Genomic DNA, 22,181 nt, shown 5'->3' on the forward strand with positions numbered 1-22,181 from the left:
AACCAAATACTTAACCTTTTAGATGACCTTATAGAGTTTAGATGGAGTGCGAAAATGTTCCTTTAATAGCAGTTTCAAACACAAACCTTCGGTTTACAAACCCGTCTTTTCCTTTGTACCACAAAGACATGGAAGATACTTGTGAGAACCAAATACTTAACCTTTTAGAATTTAGATGACCTAGAGTTTAGATGGAGTGTGGAAATGTTATGAAACCCTTTCCACATCGCTTGTGCTACAAAGGTGTGGAAGATATGTGAGTACAAAATAGTTAACCTTAGAGTTTAGATGACCTTTTAGAATTCAGTCAGATGGAGTTTGAAAATGTTCCTTGGCAGTTTGTACTCGAAACGTTTGGTTTATGAACCCTTGCCTTTCCGTTGGTGCCACGAAGACATGGAAGATGCTTGTGAGAACCAAATGCTTAACCTTTTAGAGTTTAGATGGAGTGCAAACCTTCGACTTTTTTAACGGTTTACAAAGCCCTGTCTTTTCGTTTGTGCCACAAAGGTAAGGAAAATTAGCAACGGCCATATTTTATCTTACTGTGGACATGTTTGCCTGAAAAGGAATCTTTGAAATGTTTCATAGTTTTAGAAATGTACTCCTTTAAAAGTTCATGGAGGTCGATGTAAGATTTTGGGACCTAAAAAAAAACACTTTCACCTAGAAACTCAATTCACAGTTCAAAAATTCCACCTTACTGTGGACATGCATCCTTGAGATGTTTTACTTTGAAATGATTTGTAGTTTTTGAAATATTTAACTTAAATATTAAAGCGCCCAATGCATCGTCAATGGCAATGGACATTTAAAGGGGGAAAAGTACAAACTTTGGCAGGCTAATAGTCCTACATATGTACACCTAGAAACCCCATTCAAACTTTAAAATGTTCATCTTACTGTGGACATGTTTGCCTGAAAAGGAATCTTTGAAATATTTCATAGTTTTAGAAATGTACTCCTTTAAAAGTTCAGAAAATTATAATGGAGGTCGATGTAAGATTTTGGCATCTTAAAAAAACACAAAAAACACTTTCACCTAGAAACTCCATTCACACTTTTTTTTATAATGCAGCTTACTGTGGACACACATGCTTGAACTTTTTACTTTGAAATGTTTTTGAGATATTTAACTTTTAAAACTTACATCTGAAAACTTTGGCACCTCGAAGTTCTTTCATACTTTAACCTATACACTTGATTCACAATTAAAAAAATCCACCTTACTGTGGACATGCATGTTTGTGATTTTTACTTTGAAATAATTTGTAGTTTTTGAAATATTTAACTTTAAGCGCCCAATGCATTGTCAATGGCAATGGCCATTTAAAGGAGAAAAAAGTGAGTAGACCCATGGGAGCCAGAATGCTCAGACGCTGAGTATCCTGTGCTAGGATTCAATCCCATGACCTTGTGGTCTGAAGTCAAGAGCTCTTCCAACTGAGCTACTCAAGCACACTAATCTTTTTATATGAAATTGCATGAACGTGATCCATGGGGTGACTAATTGAAAGAAAACTAAAACTAAGGCACCTAAACCTGACAAATCTAAATACGTCCAATCTTTCGCACACACACAGATGACTCGATTCAAAGTAGGAAAAGCAGGTCTTTATTTTCCCAAGGGCCACTTAAAACACAAAAACAAAGTTGTGTGCAGGGTTATAATCATCTGTTTAAAGAAAAGCCTTGGTAAGGCACATACGTATATAAACTCTCCATAAAGATCCTCATACCAGATATGTACAAATATACCTTGGACTTGTCCAGTGTTATAGACGATGGGTGGTTGACTACAGTTTTCTGGTTTGGGGAACATAATACTATCTGCAGTGCAGATTCACTCAAAAACGTGTTAACATGACTGTAAACCCTTTTCACAGAATTAAAGTAACACAACTATGAATAAGACCATTTACAGCAAGTTCTTCTTTTAATATATATATATATATATGTTCCACCATCTTGGGAATTCATCACAGCCTGATATAGACAACGAGGCTGTGGGAATGAGGAACAAACAGCAAAGTCTCTGTGGACGAGAGACCGTCAGATGGCCAGGATTCCAGGTGAACTGCTGCAAGGACATGGTCAAAACAACACAAGTAGAACTTGAAATAGCTAGGGCTTTATACTCTCCATTGAAAATGGAGGGTGAGCATGTAATGTAAAACTAAAAGAAAAAAATAAACTAAAAGAAAAACAAATGTAGCCCCTCCTAATGGGGGTATACTTTATTAATGAGTGACTTGACAGATGTCCACTTGGCCGAAATGAAAAGTACGGTGACAAAATGTTCGGTGCATTTTAGTGCATGGATTTCAGGTTTACCAGAAAGAAAAAGCGGTCAGTAGACAGTGTTGTTACTGTATACCAGAAGTGGGAGTATCATGTAGGCGTTGTACCGTGAACTAGCCGCTATATACTGAAAATGTGTCACTGCACACATGTACCGCCACGTTTCTGGTTCTCCTAACAATACTGTCCACACCTTCAGTTTTCCTACTAGTTAAGACTTCAAGCAATTCTAGAGATGAGCAATCTCTCCCATGTTTGTACCAGGACAACACCAGTTCATGTCATCCGAGTTGTTTTGGGTCCGCGGGGAGCATTAAGAGCCTCAGTTGTGTTTCTGCACCAGCCTCGGTTTGGAGGCTGCTCTCGAGCTTCGCTTCACTTCCTTTCCGTCTCGTTCTTCGACCTTCATTTTCATCTCATCCAGCCACTGCGGTTCATTTGCATGCCGGGGGGAGGAGGCAGGGGCACCTGCGACTGTCCTGGGGGCACGGGGGGTGGAGGGGGATATCCATCATATCCGGCGGGAAGACCCATACCTGGAGGGGGCCCGTGACCGGGAGGAGGGTAGTTGTGGTTCAGGTTGTAGCCTGGCGGCGGTTGGCCGGGGGCCATGCTGGGCGGAGGGTAAGAGTATTGAGGGGGCGGAGGGCCCGGGGGCGGTGCGGCGGGCGGCGGGTAAGCGTGGGGGTGGTAGGGCGGCATCGGGGGCGCGTAGCTGGGTGGCATGGGGGCGTACGACGGGCCCTCCGTCTTCATCAGGGACTGGAGGCTCTGGAAGCCCTCCCCGGACATGTAGGAGCTGGTGGTCGACATGGTGGGCAGGACGTAGTTGGAGGGCGGGGGCGGAGGAGGGCGGTGGGGGAGGGGAGGGGGCTGGTGAGGTGGAGGGGCGTGTGGGGGAGGCGGGGCCGACTCGACGCCCAGTTCGGCCTCTGCGGGTGGAGCCGGCTGGGGAGCTTTGCGATCTGATGGGCGAGACGAAGAGGAGACAGACAGAGAGAGAGAGAGAGAGAGAGAGCATGTGTTAGACAAGTGTTCCCCAGACAATGGGTCGGGATTTATTTTTGGGTGGTGAGTAAATATCCCCTTAATTGTTTTATATCCATACATTTAAAAACCTTTTAAGAAATAGTGAAAATAGCAGATCTACAGGCTCACAACGCAACGCATAGCATCGCGCTGTGAGCTTGTAGAACGGCTATTTTCAATGTTTTTGAAATAGGGCTTATGTGAGACACCAAATTTCTCTTCTGTGTCTCTCAAGCTGAAAAGGTTTGGGAACCACTGTGTTAAGACACTCAGGAGGAGACATATTTAATGTCATCATCTCCCACAGACACCAGATAAGTGACTTATTAATCAAATAAGTTCAGCAAAACAAATCAACTAGTCGCCATCATTAAACAACAGTCCCCAAGGAAGAAGAAGCAGCGTTCACAGATGTCGGTAGAAAACAGATCAAACGCCATGAGAATAAAGACAACGAACAACTGACAATAATAACGCCTCTATTCATGCACACAGCGTGCGTGACACTGGAGTGAGAGTGCCTGCTAGTGGCCACGCAGGAGGTCTCATTATCAGGCTCAAGTGATGACACTAATGAGATTGTCTGGGAGTCATTAGCAGTGGTATACTTCTATGACATTGTTTAAGTATCTGTACTTTACTTGAGTATTTGTATTTCTGGATACCGTACTTATGACAAATAATGTACCATGGACTCCACTTTCTGTTTCTTTTTCATTTGATTGTTTTTGGCTGTATTTATTTCTGTTTATGTAAAGCACTTTGTGAGTCCTCTGTGAAATGTGCTATACAAATAAAATGGACTTACTTTACTTACACTGCATTTCTAGGCAGTACAATTATAGTGCAAAATAGCAGCTTGTAGATCTGATATTTTCAATATTATTGTTCTTTTTTTTTTTTTTTTATACAGCAATGCATTGATATTAAAAAGAAAATGTATTTAGTAATTTGTATTTTGTACTTCAGAATGGTTAAGTATTTTTAAAAGAATTCACTTTTGAATATCCAAGTAATTTAAAGAAAATGAGTACCCCAGTACTTTATCAAGTACAAATTTGACTGAGCAACTTTCACTTGTAGTTATATATAATATTCGACCAACAGTATCTATACTTTGACTCAAGTACTGGGGTGGAGTTCTCGGTCCAACACTGGTCATTAGAGAAGGAGTGTGCATGTGTCAGACAGTCCAACGTCCAGACTTCTTGCTGGTTGTGTAAGCAGAGTCTGAGAGGGCTGAAAACCCCTAATCTCCCTAATCTGCAGTTCCTGGCGAGGGGGCCCATACACACACACACACTAAGACTGCAGGTTATCAAGAGGATGCCATTAACCACATTAACACTGCCGTCCCTACTTTGGGCATGTTGTCACAGGCAAAGATTCTCAAAATGAGTCTGGGCCTATATGCTTAATTTCCACAACATCGTAGCGGGTGTCACGCAGCAGAAATAGCAGATCCCCCCAAGCTCACAATGCGTCGATCATGTGTTGTGAGCTTGCAGGATTTTTTGTCATATGATGGTATGCCTTAAGTGGTTAATTGCATCTACTTGTTTATATCTAAGCGGACGCGTTTTTCAGCCTTCCATCCAGCTCTGTTTCTCTTAAAACGAGTGAGGGGGAGATGCTGTTCAAAGCAGACAACTAAAGAAACTCACCAGGGGGAGGCTGGGATGTAGGCAATGGGGGCATTGGACTCTCCAGGCGAGGGATCTTCGAGCCAACTTGTTCTGTCAAGTCAAAAGAGACCAATCAGTGAGATGAGAAAGCTTTAAGCCAAATGTATATTCTGTGGGACGACGGTGTAGCTCGCCAAAAAGAACGGATCAGCTCGTAAATCTGTTATTTTTGGCCAGCGACTCCCTCCCGCGACGGAGTATACATTTGTAGAACAGAGCGGTAGACTTGGATTGTGCATGTTTATAGTGTCAGAATTTACTGGAAAGGAGATGGACCAAATAAAACAAATCCCGGCAAACTCTTGAAATTGGTTTCGGTCACTGCTTCCAGGAACACTCATGCTGCCTTTTCCAAAATTGGCATTGTTAAGTTGCTAAATTAATCGTTCTTGGCAGCATTTTGATAACAGTGTGCAAACTTCAGAAATCAAACTAAACTGAGACATCAAACTTTGAAGCAACAGAATGCAGCATAAGCTGCCTGCAGTTAAATACAACTTACCTGGAGGCTTTGGTTCATCTTTCGGGGACCCCTGAAACGAGAAGACAAATCAATTAAGTCAATCAATTAAGAGTAACTTTTAAACATATTGAGCAGTAGTATGGGTTAATTGGAGGGGGAAAACATTAAAATCAGCCTTTCAATTATAATAATTGGTCTAGAATTAATAATAGTTAATAAAGTCAAGCTTGTACATGTGCAATGTAAACTGCTGCGATGTGTGCATACTCACATGTGGCCGTTTGAGCGAGCGTGCGGGGCTGCTGCCCAGGGGTGAGGTCTTCTTTGGTGGAGGGGGAGGTGGGTTGGAGGCCTGGGGCAGGCTTAGTGGGGCCGGAGGAGGAGGAAGAGCTGGGGGCTGGGGTGTGGAAGAGGCCCTCTCCTTCTCCTGGATCTGCTGTGGGATGGGTTTATTGCCCTGGGAGTACAGATCCAGAATCTGATGGCAGATATCTGGACACACACACAAGAAAAGTCACCTTAATCAGACTGGCTGTGTCTACAAATCAAAGCGGAAAATGTGTTATTTTTCATCAGGACCCACATTGGACAAATTGGTATGACATTTTGACTTTTATTCGTCGTTCCTTTTACGTTCCGTTCTTTCCATTTTAATGACTTTTCCTGCTCTTTCATTTATTCTAAAAGGGGCCTTGAAATACACATCTGACTGCAACACGTCTGCTTGTTAAAAGAGCTATAAACAAAACATAATGGAGCGGCAATGTTCAGTGACATCACGGTGAAACCGCTGCTTAGGAAAACGACCAGTGTCTTCTCAAATCAGATGCAGGCAAACACATGGTACAGCAGGTGTTAAAATGTTGAAGATCATGTCAGTGCCATAGCAGAAGAACAGCGTTTTTTTTGTTTCAGTCACCCTCATAGAAAATACACTTCAAAAGGGATCATTAAGCCTGATCTATACTTCCACGTGCATCACCGTCACATGCTGAAAATAGCTACAAGCTTGAAGATAGCAGATCTACAAGATGTGCTATTTTTGGCCATGCGACCGCGTTGTATGAATGAAAGCATCATGAACAGTACCATATAGTAAAGACTTAATCGGAACATCCAACTCATGAGCTATGTCTCGTGGGATTCACTTTCTCTACGCTACCATCTCTCTCTGCTGTACTTTCCAATAAAAAAGAAAATACCTAAAAAACAAATTTAAAAGAAGACAATATTTTGTAGGCAGTTTCTCCATTTCTCTATTGCTGCAAAGAGACTTGTGAAAACCCTATCATCATGTAAGCCGTTTACCACAGTGCGGCTCTCAAACATTTTCATGTGAAGGATCCCCAAATCTACATGTATTTGGCCATTGACCCCTGTTTATGTCAAGGACATCTTCTCTCCTCTTCTCTTTTCAAAAGAAGCAGATCTTCAAGCTCACAACGTGTCACAATGCAAAGTGTTGTGAGCTATTTTCTAATAGCCAAAATATAAAACAGATTAAATCTGTTCCTCATTTTGCTGGGCACCCCCTGGGACCCCCCAAAGATTCCTCAGGGTCCGAGGATGTTAGCAGGAATGTCTTATAAATCAATTTTTTCCCTGTAAGGTTAGCTTGTTATCCAACCAATGGTTGTTTCATTGATGAGTTTGTCAGTGGTTCTCAAAGTGGGGTCTGGAGACCCCCAGGGGTCCTAGAGGGGGATCCAGTTAAATTGTTGATAGTTAGGAACTGACTGGACCTTTACAGATCTGTAACGCTCAGAGTTATGTTAGTCCGTGACCTAATCATACATACCAACCTATGAGTGATTGAAATTAAAAAGTTTGAGAACCATTGGTTTACGTTTTCCCAGGGCAATGCTTACAAACAGGAAGTTCAAAAAGGTTGGACCGTTCAGAACAGCAGTGTTATTTGTTTACAGCCTGAAAGTGTGAAATGTCTAAAGAATACCTTCCAGGAGCTCCACTGGGACATCTTGGACAAACTGTTCCCACCAGCGACGGGACGACTGCTTGGCCGTCCACTCCTGGATGTCAAACTTGCAGAGGCGTCCGGCCAGGTACATGACGGCCACGGCTATGATCTCTGGCTCCCACTGCAGGGACAGCATGGTGCACAGGCTGCCGAAGAGGAAGGGGCAAAGACAACATGGCTACGATCAATTTAACATTTGGTTTATTTACTCCATTATCGAGGCGCTCGGGAGGCGCAGTGGTAAAGTGGTGCATGCGGTTTTGTTGAGAGTCTACTACACGAAACACAATTGGCCCGTGTTCGCAGAGGGGAAAATCATAAATAGATAAAGTAATCCTACGGGCTGGGGCGGCACCTGTCAGCAGGGAGTGAGGGGCGGGAGGAGTAGGATGAAGGCTCTACGTCCTCCCGGTGGGGGCTCCTCACTGGCAGGTGAGTCAGTAGGCTACAACAGCAGTGAGTGACAACTCACTGTTGTGTGTGGGGAGGAATCAATTGGCATAACAACTAAATTGGGGAGAAAAAGGGGGTAAAAAAAAAAGACCCCAAAAACTTTTTGTTTGGATCAAGCCTTGGACATATTTGGATGACAGTATACATATAGATATAGTAGTCTGACAACATGTTTTCTACAGTAGTGTATAGAGTGCTTTGATAACGATTGTTTTACAATATTAGTAAACTAAATATTGAGCAACATAGTATTGTCGCATAGCATCTTTCATACCATTAATCAAAGTGCTTAGCAGTAGCGTTAGAGACAGTACATTCACATTCCTATTAGTTGAGCTGTGAAGCCATGCAAAACTATTGTACTGAGGCTGTATGTATACATGTATGCATACATGTCTTGCCTATTTGTCCACTAGATGCTGTGAAGACACCCCAAATTAAAAAAGGCAATGAACCATGCCATTCCTCCATGCACGCCGTTAAGACCGATACTTCTGGCGTACGACAGTGGTGGCCTAGAAATAACCAATCTACAAGCTCACAATGTGAGCAGATGCAAGGCTTTAGGCTGCTTGGCTATTTTAGTTTTATTTTAATTTTAGTACATGCATCTAAATCCACACTGTCCGTTATGTTCCAAAATGTATCACTCACGCAAGTTTTATGACTCATGGATACATAAACAAGCAAACACTTAAATAACACATGGTAATCACAATATGCATGCATGAGACATCATAATTGGAAAAAGGACATGTTTCGACACAGCAATAGTGTAGTTAGAATGAACATTAAATAATGCACTGTGTTACAACACCTCCATTCAAAGCAAGCTCTTGAATTTATTGTAAATGATTAAGTGAGTTTAATTTGAAATAGGTTTGACAGCTACACAACTGAGTCTACTGGCATGGTAGAATGGTGTAATTAAGAGTGTGAGCCTGATTAAATAGTATGAGTGAGAGAAAGACATGTAAAGAGAGAGAGATATGTGTTTTTGTGTACACGCGTGTCTGAGAGAGAGTGAATGAAAGACACAAAAAAGGTCCCACGCCTGTGGCTCACCTGTCATTGACAAAGGTCCATGCCATCTGTAGTACTTTCTGTACTTTATTCTTGTCACCTTGAACAGTAAATGGCAAAGATTAATAAATTGTACCAACTCTCAATAATAAACTCCACAGAGCCATGGCTTTGAGGCCTGTACCTTTGAGCTGCTTGACATAGCGCAGCAAGAACATGTACGGGTGCTCCACCTGCAGGTCAAACTTGATGGTCTGCAGCAGGATCCTTTCCAACACCATCACTTCTTCCTGCTGACACGGGAACACAGACAACTTATACACCTACTTTTAGTGTACGATGTATAGGCAACTCATACACCTAATATTGTGCACTATGTATAGTGAAAATAGCAAATCTACTTTGCGTAAGGTCGAATAGCCAGAAAATAGACCATCTACAAGCTCACAGCGCTTCGCATGCGCTGAGAGCTTGTAGCTCTGCTGTTTTCCATATTTTTGACAATTCTCGTGTGTAATGAAAATAGGGATAACACGTTGAAATGGTTAATTAAGATAAACTAAAAACTAAAACTAGGTGTGAAAATTTCACAACTATAACCATGCTTCCAGGCAGCAAACACCCAAAGGTCTATTTGTGGCTTACTTATTAATAGCTGCACCATAGGAGTTTTTGCAATTCTTATTTTGTTCCTTATTGCAAACAGTAATTATTCATACTCATCTAATATTAATATTTTGCGTCGACTCTGGACATTACTGCAAAGTCATGCAGTTGGTAAGTGGGCTGGCCATTATGTTCTAGCTAACACAAGGCTATACTCTTGCTCTTCTATATTCCTTATGGAACAATTTGAGTCCATAAAAAGCAGCAAGTGGGTTCATTATATAGAATTAAATGTGTTAATTGTAAAGTATCTTATACTCTGTTCCATATAAAATGTTCTCTGCAAAAGTACAGTATAAATATGACTTGTATTGTCCAGCCTTCTTCAAGATCAGACAAGTCTCGACCGGATTGCAGAAATGTTGGCTATTAAAGAGAAATGCATATGGAGCTGGACTGTGCGACATGTTTACCCCTCTTCTTCAACACCTAACCTAATGAACGAAGCAACAAAGTATATAGGGTTTAAGTGGTTAACATCTGAAATCTCCTTCTCTAAAAAAGTATCTCAGGTTTGTAGAAAGAGACTGATAAAAGAGAGACTAGACCTTTGGGTCGTCTCCAAACTGAGCGAACTGTACGTCGTTCAGTAAGCTCCGAGCCGTTTTGATGATGTCTTTACATTTCTTTGGGGTCTCCTCCACTTTCCCTGCCAGGAAGAGGCAGCACGCACCTGTCACCTGTTGGTGGTACAAGTCATATGGTTCATCATACATGTCAAATACAGTACATACATACATGAAAAATCACTTTGTAAAGTGGAGCTACACTGCTTAACTAAAAAAAGACTACTTACTTAACGGCAATTAATAAAACTAAATAAAGCAACAGTCATAGATAACTCACATATCTGGGGAATTGCTTGAAGGAATGGAACATGTAGAAGCGATGAAAGTAGATGATTCCAGTGGCCAGTGTATCATAGTGTCTGGAGACAAAGTCAGGATTTTTACAAAAACAGCATTATAAGTCAGCACCTCTGATTTCTTCTGATTCTCAACTACATTAACTAGCAATTCTAGCTGCTTGTATTTGGTAAACGTCTGAATTAACCACCAAAACCCTATTTCAGAAATTGTGGAAATAGCATTTCTACAAGCTCACAGTGTGTCCCATTGCAACGCATTGTGATCTTTTAGATCTACTACTCTTTTTCTTTTTTACAATAATGACAAGCCCAAAATAGGGACGGCGGGTTGAAAGTGGTTATGGATAACTTACAGGCCAAGTCGGGTCCCCACGTCAAAAATGAAACGGGCCCCCTCTCTCCGGTAACGAGCCTCTGTGCCCGGGTCCAAGCCCTCGGACTGGGACGGGGTGTGGGCCAGGTCCTTCTTGTCCCAGTACCAGCATGGCTTGATGTGCTCTAGAAACGTCTGTCCAGATAAAGACGAGTTCTCCTTGTAGTCCTTCATTGGTTGTGGAGAGGCAACGACGGACGGGCCGGCTGCACTAGACTAACAGATGGAAAAAAATACAAAAACACATTTAGATGACAACTAAGCCCTAAATACTTTGTTGTGCAATGAATAGTGAACATAGCCAATCTACAATCTCACAAGTTATTTTTAACGCAACTATATTTCGACTATAATGACATGCCCAGAATAGGGATGACAGGTTGAAATTGTTTGCAAAGCATTGGAGAGCACCTCTTAACACCTCAGAGGAGTATTAACTCATTCAGTGCCACTGGACATCTAAGACGTCCGTTTTAACAACATAACCCAAGATATCATGATTTGAAAATATTCTGCTCCATTCACTCTTTGTTTAACTTCTTACTGAAAAAGGCTGTATCTCGGCTCCTAAGCACTTTTTTTTTTACAATGAATTTTGGCTGTGGCCAGTTTATGCTTTGAGCAACAAGTGCTGATCGGCAGGTCGCACGACTTTCTGAGTTTTGAGCGTTCATACTGCCTGGGACTCGCCGACAGTGTCGGCACAAAATGTAAACAAGGAGGAAGTGAATGTAAGAAAGTAAGTAAGTAGGACGGAGAAGCTTATTGTCGGTATCAGCCAGAGCGCAGGAGTCTATCCTCGTTTCTCAAAAGTGCTCGAGCCCTGGGAGATGGATTGCTGAGGTGGAGCGCAACACCTACCATCAGCTCCCAGTACTTACCGCACGTCTTGCCGCACCCAAGCCGTGCTACTCATACACGGAGTTGGCGCTGCCGGGGATCGAACTCATGACCGTGAGGTTGAAAAGGCGAGTGGTCTACCGACTGAGCTACCCAGACAAAGTGAATGTAATCTTGTGGTAAATGGAGCTTACTTCGTCCTCGCAACCAATTAGAGTAAGCAATTCACATGTTATGAAGATGTCTGCGACCACTTATCTTTCCAGATGTATGCAACACCATCTGCGAAGGTCCAACCTGACACATGTTGTTTTGACGTCACTTTCGCCATGCCAATGCATCAGACGACACTTGTCACGCAAAGCATAAACTGACCTTAAGTGTCTAATAGACTGACAGTACATGTGTTAGTATTAACAGGTTATTAGATGGGGCAGCCGTTATATTTTCTCGCAAACACATTATTTCAAAAGCAAAACATAAGGTGTGTGAGCCCAATACAAAATGGCATAAATGCAAAGGTCATATCCTGATTCCTTCCTCATCTTCCCCTGAACTCTGTGGTTCTTCCCAGACCGGTATGGGTGTGATGGCTCCAGGGAACGTCATTCTTTCAACAAACTAAGTTTTATTGTTATAATGTTGACAGACACACTAGTGCAGCTCAGTGGTCTCAACAGACTACACAGAGTGTATGTAGCCTTGTTCATGCACACAGGATCAGATATTAGTAACATATCTAGCACCGAAAAGACAGAAGTTATATATAGCAACTTTTTATCACATGGTCAGGTCGTTTTTGACCGTTGTTGTTTCCAATCCACGAAGCGGATGATGTGTGTCCTCTATACTGCAGACAGACAGACCTTTACTAATCCGGACACCAGAGGGAAATTCAGTTGCCATATGGCAGCACCACAGTAACGATTAAACCAAGATACAGATACAAAGGTACAGATCTGATGGAATAACAATAACCCAGTTTAGTACCCATCAGAATACAGGGAACAGCCTGTGTCCAACTGGCCAAGCCAAACAGGTGTTCAAACTATTTACCAGCAGAAAGTAAAGTACCGTCTTTCACTTCATTTAAGTGTTAAAGGCCAGTACTGTGTATGTACACATGCAAAATAACACACATCGCCTGTTATCTAGCTCAATTAGACTAAAGGCTGATGCATACTACACTTATGCGGTTACCTAACGAGACCTTTACAATTGCTTCAATAAAGTGACATCCTGAACGTTAGACTACCTGTAGCACAAGTTAGCTTGGTGTGAGCGCTAATCCATCAATACTATCAACAACAACACAACGACATGAGATCATTCGATTGTTTTGGAACGTTCATGAATGTGAATGATCAGTACTTATACCTAAAACGCAGCGTCGCAGCAGCAGGCTCACTGTCACATCATCATCACTAGGAACAACAAGACAAAGTTGCCGCCTGATGGATTGCTCGTAGCTACACGCCACCATAGTTCTCACAACACACACACACACACACACAAAGGATGTGTCCGTGATGTCACATCCGTTTATACTTCGTCGTACCGACAATATGACCCAGCTGCAGAGCCAACAACCGTAGAGCTCACATTGATTGATTGATTGATTGAATACTTTAACAGTTTGCAAAAAAAAGCACAGTTCTGTACAAAAGGATGCTAAAAGGATAAACCCAAGAAAGCACTATGGCTTGTTTCCATTGGGGTCCTGTGTATTGAATTAATCGGAAACACGTCAGTGAGCTTGTAGATCTGCCATCTACCGTCGTCATACGAAGCATAAATTAGGCATGATGCTCTTTAGGTCTATATTTTGCAGTCTATGCTTTAGACCAGTAGTTCTCAAAGTGGGGTCCCCAGCTAAATGATAGATACCGGTAGTTAGGAACCAAATGGACCCTTATGGGTCTGTAACTCCCAAGAGTGTACAAATGGAACCAAATTGGGGTCCCAGAGATAGAAATTAAAGTGGTTGAGAATTACAGCTAGAGCCGTAAAAATATTTTCTTAAGGGGGTCCTGGTCCTTCCTTGGCATATCTTTTCAAATGGGGGTCCGCGGGCTAAGGTGTGTCAATTTGGGGGTCCCTGACATGAAAAAGTTTGAGAACCACTGCTTTAGACATACCATCCTAGACCTAGTAGTAAGTTTGCTGACAGGTCTAGGTCTAGACAGAGCGGACACGGAAACAGTGCGTGATGTAGTAGCTCTCTGTACAAATGACCGGATACAGTAGGGCGGGCTCTAGACCGGATCAGACAGGTAAACAAAATACAAATAAGCTCCGTTCCGGTAGCAAATATAACACATCCGGTTTCTGAGCTAGCAAATATAAGGTTTCCGGTTGCCTTCAAAGTAAGAGCATCGCATTTAATGTTTTATGAAAGACATACATGCATTTCGAAAAAGACATTTATACAGTGGTGGAAAGTAACTAAGTACATGTAATCAATTACTGTACTATGCATTTTGAAAAATACACGTATACAGTGGTGGAAAGTAACTAAGTACTACTCCACTACATTTCAGAGGCAGATATTATACTAGTTACTTGTTACTTTGTATATTTTTGATTATAATTACAAGACCACTTCAGCCCTATTTAAACTTTGGAAATTTGAAAATAGCCGATCTACAAGCAAAAGATTTTTATATTTATACAAGACCACTTCAGCCCTATTTAAACTTTGGCAATTTGAAAATAGCCGATCTACAAGCAAATATTTGTATATTTAATTACATTTTGATACCAGTACTTTTACTTAATTACATTTAGAATTCAGGACTAAAGGTCAAACATGAACATCGCAAACTAAGCTGGATGAATGATGATGAGATTACAGCTCTGCGCCTACTGAAAGCTGACTGGGAAGATGAAGACACAGAAAGTGTAGTTGTAAAAGGATTCATTCAACTTATTAAAGTTAGTCCCCTTAAGGTTATATGTTTTAGTGAAGCAGGAGTGAGACTGTGGCACGATGTGATTAAGGACAGCGCTGCATCATGGGATGCCACTGGGGGAATCATTAAGAGTAAACTAACAAAGAAAAGGATTTTGTATTATGAGATTGTAGTAAGTTCATCCACTTCGTCCGCTTCAACTCCTGTAGCATTTATGATCAGTGAACAACACACCCAGACTGCTGTAGAGGAGCTCCTCACGGAATTGAGGTGCAAAGAGAAGGAGATATTTGGTGCCAACACAACACCCATGCAGATTAATAGTGATAGGTCCATAGTGCTTTTGAAAGCCAGTATGCATATCTTCAATGGAGATAGCATGAAAATGTACTTGTTACGCTGCTGGAGAATAGTGAATGGAAAGGCAGATAGCAAAGATTTGAATTTTTGTACCATAAGAGCATGTAAGAGTCATCTGATGAAACAGGCAAGTCACATTTGCAAACAACAGTACAATACTAGAGATTGTAGGTTTAAGTTGGCTATGTTCATCTTCAGCGCTTTAGTTAATGCCAAAACACTGAAACAAGCAGGTAATATAGTATCTGCTGCTTGTATTGTACTTGGTAGCAAAAGGAACTCCAGCGAGGTGGCAGCTAGTCTTGGCCGCATTGAGGATGAAACACAGAAGCTGCCAGGAATTGCAGGAATTATTGATAAAGAGCATGATCGACAAGACAATTCATATGACACTGCGGTTGATGATATATTTGACTTGACTGCTGATGTTTGTGAAGGTACATCTCCCTTCAAAGACTATTTTGAACAACTAAGGGCTACAGCCAATAATACAATTAAAACCAGCAATGACACAGGTGAAAATCAATACCATGGAGAAACTATTTTAAACAAACTGTTCTCAAACTTCCTCCCAACTATTCCAATATGGTCAGATCTACTCTCAGGTGATTTGCAGCGATTCTCTGGAGCCTATGCTGCACAAATAAACCATGGTAAGAAAAGCACAGCTATTAGTGAGGCCATGTTCAAAAACACAAAAGTGTTGCTTTTACGAAATGAGAAACACAGAATTGACGAATGTATACAGCGCATACGCTCACTATACAAGCAGTCAGCCATAGATTTCATTGCCAAAGTAGGCTACAGGATATCACAGGCATCACAGCGTCCACACCCACCACCTGTAGAAGAGTGGAACAAAAAGAGAACTCTGCCGCCACAGCTGAGACGCTCTTATCAAAATAAGCCACAAGCAAATTCAAAGATTTTCTTACAAAATGACAGCTCAGCAAGTGTGCCAGACAAAACAAAGGCACAAAACAGAGGCACAAATGAGGAAATATGCAATAGTATATGCAGGTTTGCAAATAATGAGAGTAATTGTTGGCTAAATGCAACCCTACAATCGATACTGCATCTGCAAGTAGTACAAGATAAATTGAAACAGTTGACACCTACTTATATGGTTGCGATGTCATCAATGCCAGGGAATTTAGCAGCTCTCATCCAAGCGTTTTTTCAAAATCCAGGGCACACATTTGATGCTAAAACAATCCATGGTGTCACTCAAGAATTAGTCAAGAGCATCCCAGCGTTGTCCTTGTCAATGCACAATGACCCACTAGATTTGATACACAAATTATTAATCTGGTTGCATGATTGTAGTGTCCAAACAACTGCTATGGCAAAACATACAGACATCTGTAAAAAATGTGCATCGAAAGTTGAAAGCATTTCATGCGCGCCTACTGTTTTTGCATTACCGCTGACACAGAAATGTGAGTCCCTCAATTCTCTTTTCGAACACACAATCATGGAAGGTGAAGGTCAACAGAGATGTACAGCATGTGGTTCAGAAATGAAGAGACAAATATGTTGGATTGATGCTCCTGATGTCATTACTCTTTCTGTGTCCCGTGTTGATAATGGTGGGACGGTGCTCCACACGCCTGTAGTCCCATCTGATATAATCGAAATTCCCATTCGTGACAGCAGTAAAATTAAGTATAAGTTGGGCTCAATCATTTGTCATGTAGGCTCAGTGGCCAAAGCCGGACACTTCTGGGCACATTTGCTTTATGACAATGTTGTAATTAGAGCAGATGATACAAATATAAACATCCTTCAACCAGCAAATGCATTGCAATTGGCAAAACCACATGGGTACATTTATTTCTATGTGAAATGTAATGATGCATCACTTAATGCTGTTATCACAATAGAGGACAATTTGGAAGATATTGGCCATGGTGTGGATGTGTTTTTTTGCAATGAAAGACCAAATCACAATATGTGTGAAGCCATACCATTACCAATACTAACATTTCTAAAACAGACATCTGCTTTCCAAAAATGTCACACACGGCTTGCAGCAGCAGCAGCAGCAGCGCAGTCCCCAGCATTGTTTAAAAGAGCGCTTGAGAAACTTGCCAACACTCAGGTGGTGTCATTAGTGTCTCGGCAATTTTCTATGACAGACGTGTACCACATATTAAACAGCTTTGTGAATGACACACTTGGGGCTCCTTTCCTTGGAAATGACCTGCTTTGCCTTAAAAGTCTTGGTCGCTATATTTGTACTCAATGTGGTGACCAGGCCGTACCATCTAGAAAGAACATATCAGAACTCATAGTGCAGCCACTTGAAGTGTCACAAAAAGGCATCTTGGACACAGTTGCCAAAATATGTTCTGCTCAACTTGACCAATGTGAAACATGTAAGCAGGACTTAAGCTTATCAACCTATCAAGTAATTCACAGCCCACAGACTTTACTTCTCCTGCTAAGATCTGGTGCAGAAATTCCCAAAACGTTCACTCTCTCCTGTCTGTACCACCAAAATGATTATGCTGTGTCCAGCATTTGTGCATTTTTTGACAAGTCACCATATGTGTCATTGTACACGTGTAAAGACCAGCAATGGCATATCATGACAAAAGCATCCAATGACACAGCAGGCTATACCTTTGAGCTGATGCTAAAAATACTGACCACAGCTAGTTGCTTTGTCGTGTCATACGAGAAAACTAATAGTGTGAAACTAATCAACTTTCAGCAGGTCGAACAAAAACATAAATGCACAGACAGATGCAAACAACACAAGCAGACAAGGGCTAGAAAAGGGAGATCCATTCCAACGGCAGCTGTGGAGAATAACGAGTGGCTGAGTGATAAGATGATCGATGAGTACCATAAGCTCTTGCTTTCGAGTGTTGAAAGAAAAAAAAATGCAGTTATCCAGTTAATCCAGCACTTTTGTAAGCCAACAGTTACAGAGTTTTTGGTGTGATGACATCAGTGTCCTCCCAGATGTACCACGAGCATCACGCAATTGGTGGAACTACGAGTTGGTGATATTGCCCGTCAACGCAAATAAGTCCCATTGGGGAGCCATCGCGGTAGATTTCACCAAAAAGACAGTGAATGGTGATGTTATAGTATTAGATGTTGTGATAATGGATTCACTACGTGTGCATGAGCAAGACCTGGTTAAGGCATTTTTTCCACTGCAAAGGTACTTAGCATTACAGTACTTTGCATTGTATGGTAGAGGTATGGGTATTACATTTAGATATGAGTGTTATCACAGTTGTCCCAATTTCATAGAACAAACTGACGGCAGCAGCTGTGGTATTTTCACTTGTTTGTTTTCCAAAGCTGTTCTGTTTGATGTGAGCCTCAACACTTTCAAAAGCCACCGTGAAAAGCGAGATTGTGTTATGCATGAGTTGTCAGGCAAAAAGATATTTATCTGAGTACAAAGTTAAAGCATGTACTGTGATTTACTGTATCTTGGACAAACTACCTAAAAGGCTCTGTTGTGTCTGTTGTAGGAGAACGTCACAAATGGAGGATGCGAGGGACCAGAACTGACATGTTCCCAAGACACCAGGAGGGAACGTCATTTTGGTCTTCATTTTGGTCTTCCTTTTTTTCCTTTAGGTTTTGATTTAATCAAATGTTTTCTTCTTTTTTTCTTTTGTCTTTGTGCTTACTGTGATCATCTAAAAACAAACATTAGAGCACAGGACTATGCAATGTTTGGACTGAGCTGGTTCTGCTTTATATACGTACATCTATCTATTGATCAATTTGTGTGTGTGTGTGTGTGTGTGTGTGTGTGTGTGTGTGTACAATGTTTGCACTTTAAGTTTGCTGTGTTGCACTTTTGAGTGATGTTTGCACTTCAGTATATTGCATGTTATACTTTTTTATACATTTGAGTGATGTTTGCACGTTGGTACATTGCATGTTGTACCCGTTTATTATACATTTGAGTGATCTTTGCACTTAGGTACGTTGCACGCAGTACCATTTTATACTTTTGAGTGTGGTTTGCACTTCCTAGAACTTCCACATTTTTACAGTTTTGCATGATGATTGTGTTTGAATAATGTTTGCTGTTATTAACACACACACATATAGTAAATTGATCAAATCTGTGACTACTAAACTACTAAAGTAGCCTCTCAGTCCACCTTAAGACAATTGGCAATGTTTAAAAACAAATATTGGAAAATGTATTTATATATATTCTGTTTTTGATAAATTGTACACTGTTTTATTAGTAAAGAGTAATTAAAAGGTCTTTTTTTAAACTTTCAAAGCCTGTCTGTATTCTTTTATGGTGTGGGGTTGTGTGGCCACTTGTATACACTATTGGGTTAGGGTATGGCCACTTGTATACACTATTGTCTGAAAAGGGCCCTTTTCTGACCCCTGACCTCACTGGACGGCCCGCCACTTGTTTTTACACCTTAGTGCCGCTTAGCGGAGAGTGTGGCTGTGTAGAGGGGGTCTCCCCGAACGCGTGCGTACCTCAGAAGTTCCGGCACTAAGCACCGTCTCCTGTCCAGTGTCCAATTTGTATAGGCTATGCACTGAAAAGGGCCCTTTTCTGACCCTTGACCTCACTGGACGGCCCGCCACTTTTTTTTACACCTTAGTGCCGCTTAGCGGAGAGTGTGGCTGTGTAGAGGGGGTCTCCCCGAACGCGTGCGTACCTCAGAAGTTCCGGCACTAAGCACCGTCTCCTGTCCAGTGTCCAATTTGTATAGGCTATGCACTGAAAAGGGCCCTTTTCTGACCCTTGACCTCACTGGACGGCCCGCCACTTTTTTTTACACCTTAGTGCCGCTTAGCGGAGAGTGTGGCTGTGTAGAGGGGGTCTCCCCGAACGCGTGCGTACCTCAGAAGTTCCGGCACTAAGCACCGTCTCCTGTCCAGTGTCCAATTTGTATAGGCTATGCACTGAAAAGGGCCCTTTTCTGACCCTTGACCTCACTGGACGGCCCGCCACTTTTTTTTACACCTTAGTGCCGCTTAGCGGAGAGTGTGGCTGTGTAGAGGGGGTCTCCCCGAACGCGTGCGTACCTCAGAAGTTCCGGCACTAAGCACCGTCTCCTGTCCAGTGTCCAATTTGTATAGGCTATGCACTGAAAAGGGCCTTTTTCTGACCCTTGACCTCACTGGACGGCCCGCCACTTTTTTTTACACCTTAGTGCCGCTTAGCGGAGAGTGTGGCTGTGTAGAGGGGGTCTCCCCGAACGCGTGCGTACCTCAGAAGTTCCGGCACTAAGCACCGTCTCCTGTCCAGTGTCCAATTTGTATAGGCTATGCACTGAAAAGGGCCCTTTTCTGACCCTTGACCTCACTGGACGGCCCGCCACTTTTTTTTACACCTTAGTGCCGCTTAGCGGAGAGTGTGGCTGTGTAGAGGGGGTCTCCCCGAACGCGTGCGTACCTCAGAAGTTCCGGCACTAAGCACCGTCTCCTGTCCAGTGTCCAATTTGTATAGGCTATGCACTGAAAAGGGCCCTTTTCTGACCCTTGACCTCACTGGACGGCCCGCCACTTTTTTTTACACCTTAGTGCCGCTTAGCGGAGAGTGTGGCTGTGTAGAGGGGGTCTCCCCGAACGCGTGCGTACCTCAGAAGTTCCGGCACTAAGCACCGTCTCCTGTCCAGTGTCCAATTTGTATAGGCTATGCACTGAAAAGGGCCCTTTTCTGACCCTTGACCTCACTGGACGGCCCGCCACTTTTTTTTACACCTTAGTGCCGCTTAGCGGAGAGTGTGGCTGTGTAGAGGGGGTCTCCCCGAACGCGTGCGTACCTCAGAAGTTCCGGCACTAAGCACCGTCTCCTTTCCAGTGTCCAATTTGTATAGGCTATGCACTGAAAAGGGCCCTTTTCTGACCCTTGACCTCACTGGACGGCCCGCCACTTTTTTCTACACCTTAGTGCCGCTTAGCGGAGAGTGTGGCTGTGTAGAGGGGGTCTCCCCGAACGCGTGCGTACCTCAGAAGTTCCGGCACTAAGCACCGTCTCCTGTCCAGTGTCCAATTTGTATAGGCTATGCACTGAAAAGGGCCCTTTTCTGACCCTTGACCTCACTGGACGGCCCGCCACTTTTTTTTACACCTTAGTGCCGCTTAGCGGAGAGTGTGGCTGTGTAGAGGGGGTCTCCCCGAACGCGTGCGTACCTCAGAAGTTCCGGCACTAAGCACCGTCTCCTGTCCAGTGTCCAATTTGTATAGGCTATGCACTGAAAAGGGCCCTTTTCTGACCCTTGACCTCACTGGACGGCCCGCCACTTTTTTTTACACCTTAGTGCCGCTTAGCGGAGAGTGTGGCTGTGTAGAGGGGGTCTCCCCGAACGCGTGCGTACCTCAGAAGTTCCGGCACTAAGCACCGTCTCCTGTCCAGTGTCCAATTTGTATAGGCTATGCACTGAAAAGGGCCCTTTTCTGACCCTTGACCTCACTGGACGGCCCGCCACTTTTTTTTACACCTTAGTGCCGCTTAGCGGAGAGTGTGGCTGTGTAGAGGGGGTCTCCCCGAACGCGTGCGTACCTCAGAAGTTCCGGCACTAAGCACCGTCTCCTGTCCAGTGTCCAATTTGTATAGGCTATGCACTCCTTTGAACAGCATCTATCAATTTAGATAAATAATTAATGTTTTAAAGCCGTTTTTGTTACACAGAAACATAATATGTGATATATAGCTTCGTTTAAATGCTTAATTTATAGTTTTAATGTGCAAATGAACCGTTTTTCAATGGTTTTCAATGGTTTCTTTTTACTCTAGAGGGTACTCTTATTCTGAAGAGATCGTCCACCGGAAGTCTTATATTTGCTCCGTTATATTTGCTGACTGAACACTGCTATACAAATAAAATAGAATCGTCAGTTGTAAATACATAGTTGAAAGAGTAGCCTCGCTCCCCATGCTACGCACACTCCTGGTTGACCGTGACGTCACTGTCCTATCCTTAGCGTCATTATCCTAGCTAGTAATCTCGCCTCATTCAGGGAGGTCTTCTTCTTCTTCTTTAGGGCTAATGCTAGGAACTTTTCAACCCGCCAAAGCCACTATTTACCATTCTGTCCGCCTCTGGCAACAACTCCCCGTCCGATATAAAAACATGTTCCTACCTTTAACATGTAGCCTCCTGCGTAGTCGACCGAATATTCACAGTTGCGAGTAATTTTAGAATCATTCGGAATGAGTTTGCTAGCAAGTATTAAGTAGCAGGACCCATTGTAACAAGGGCACCGCCATGTTTGAAT

The 22,181-nt window shown here is 42.6% G+C and overlaps 1 protein-coding gene across 3 annotated transcripts; it reads right to left on the reverse strand.

Moving 5' to 3' along the window:
• Window positions 1–1,599: 1,599 nt before the first annotated feature.
• Window positions 1,600–22,181, reverse strand: ccnk (cyclin K). 3 transcript variants are annotated; one of them, XM_080452615.1, is made up of 11 exons: window positions 22,047–22,181; window positions 10,820–11,055; window positions 10,445–10,526; window positions 10,147–10,278; window positions 9,117–9,222; window positions 8,975–9,032; window positions 7,433–7,602; window positions 5,750–5,970; window positions 5,518–5,548; window positions 4,995–5,066; window positions 1,600–3,266 (listed from the first exon to the last, which is right to left on the reverse strand). In XM_080452615.1, exons 1-11 carry the CDS (start codon window positions 22,053–22,055, stop codon window positions 2,713–2,715), a joined length of 1,671 nt encoding a protein of 556 aa, XP_080308741.1. In that variant the 5' UTR covers window positions 22,056–22,181; the 3' UTR covers window positions 1,600–2,712. The 3 variants fall into 3 exon arrangements, with proteins under 3 accessions (XP_080308741.1, XP_080308740.1, XP_080308742.1); XM_080452614.1 differs by having other exon boundaries at window positions 9,117–9,225; XM_080452616.1 differs by lacking the exon at window positions 22,047–22,181 and adding an exon at window positions 13,057–13,170 and having other exon boundaries at window positions 9,117–9,225.

Source organism: Gymnoscopelus braueri (assembly GCF_963280865.1).
Source record: "Gymnoscopelus braueri genome assembly, chromosome: 16".
Taxonomy (NCBI): Eukaryota; Metazoa; Chordata; class Actinopteri; order Myctophiformes; family Myctophidae; genus Gymnoscopelus; species Gymnoscopelus braueri.

Excerpts from the sequence above, each read along its gene's own strand:
- ccnk (XM_080452614.1), bottom strand. Across the intron at positions 10,279-10,444 it reads TCAAGCAATTCCCCAGATAT|GTGACAGGTGCGTGCTGCCT; the intron begins GTGAGTTATCTA and ends TACCACCAACAG. Across the intron at positions 5,067-5,517 it reads AGATGAACCAAAGCCTCCAG|AACAAGTTGGCTCGAAGATC; the intron begins GTAAGTTGTATT and ends TTGACTTGACAG.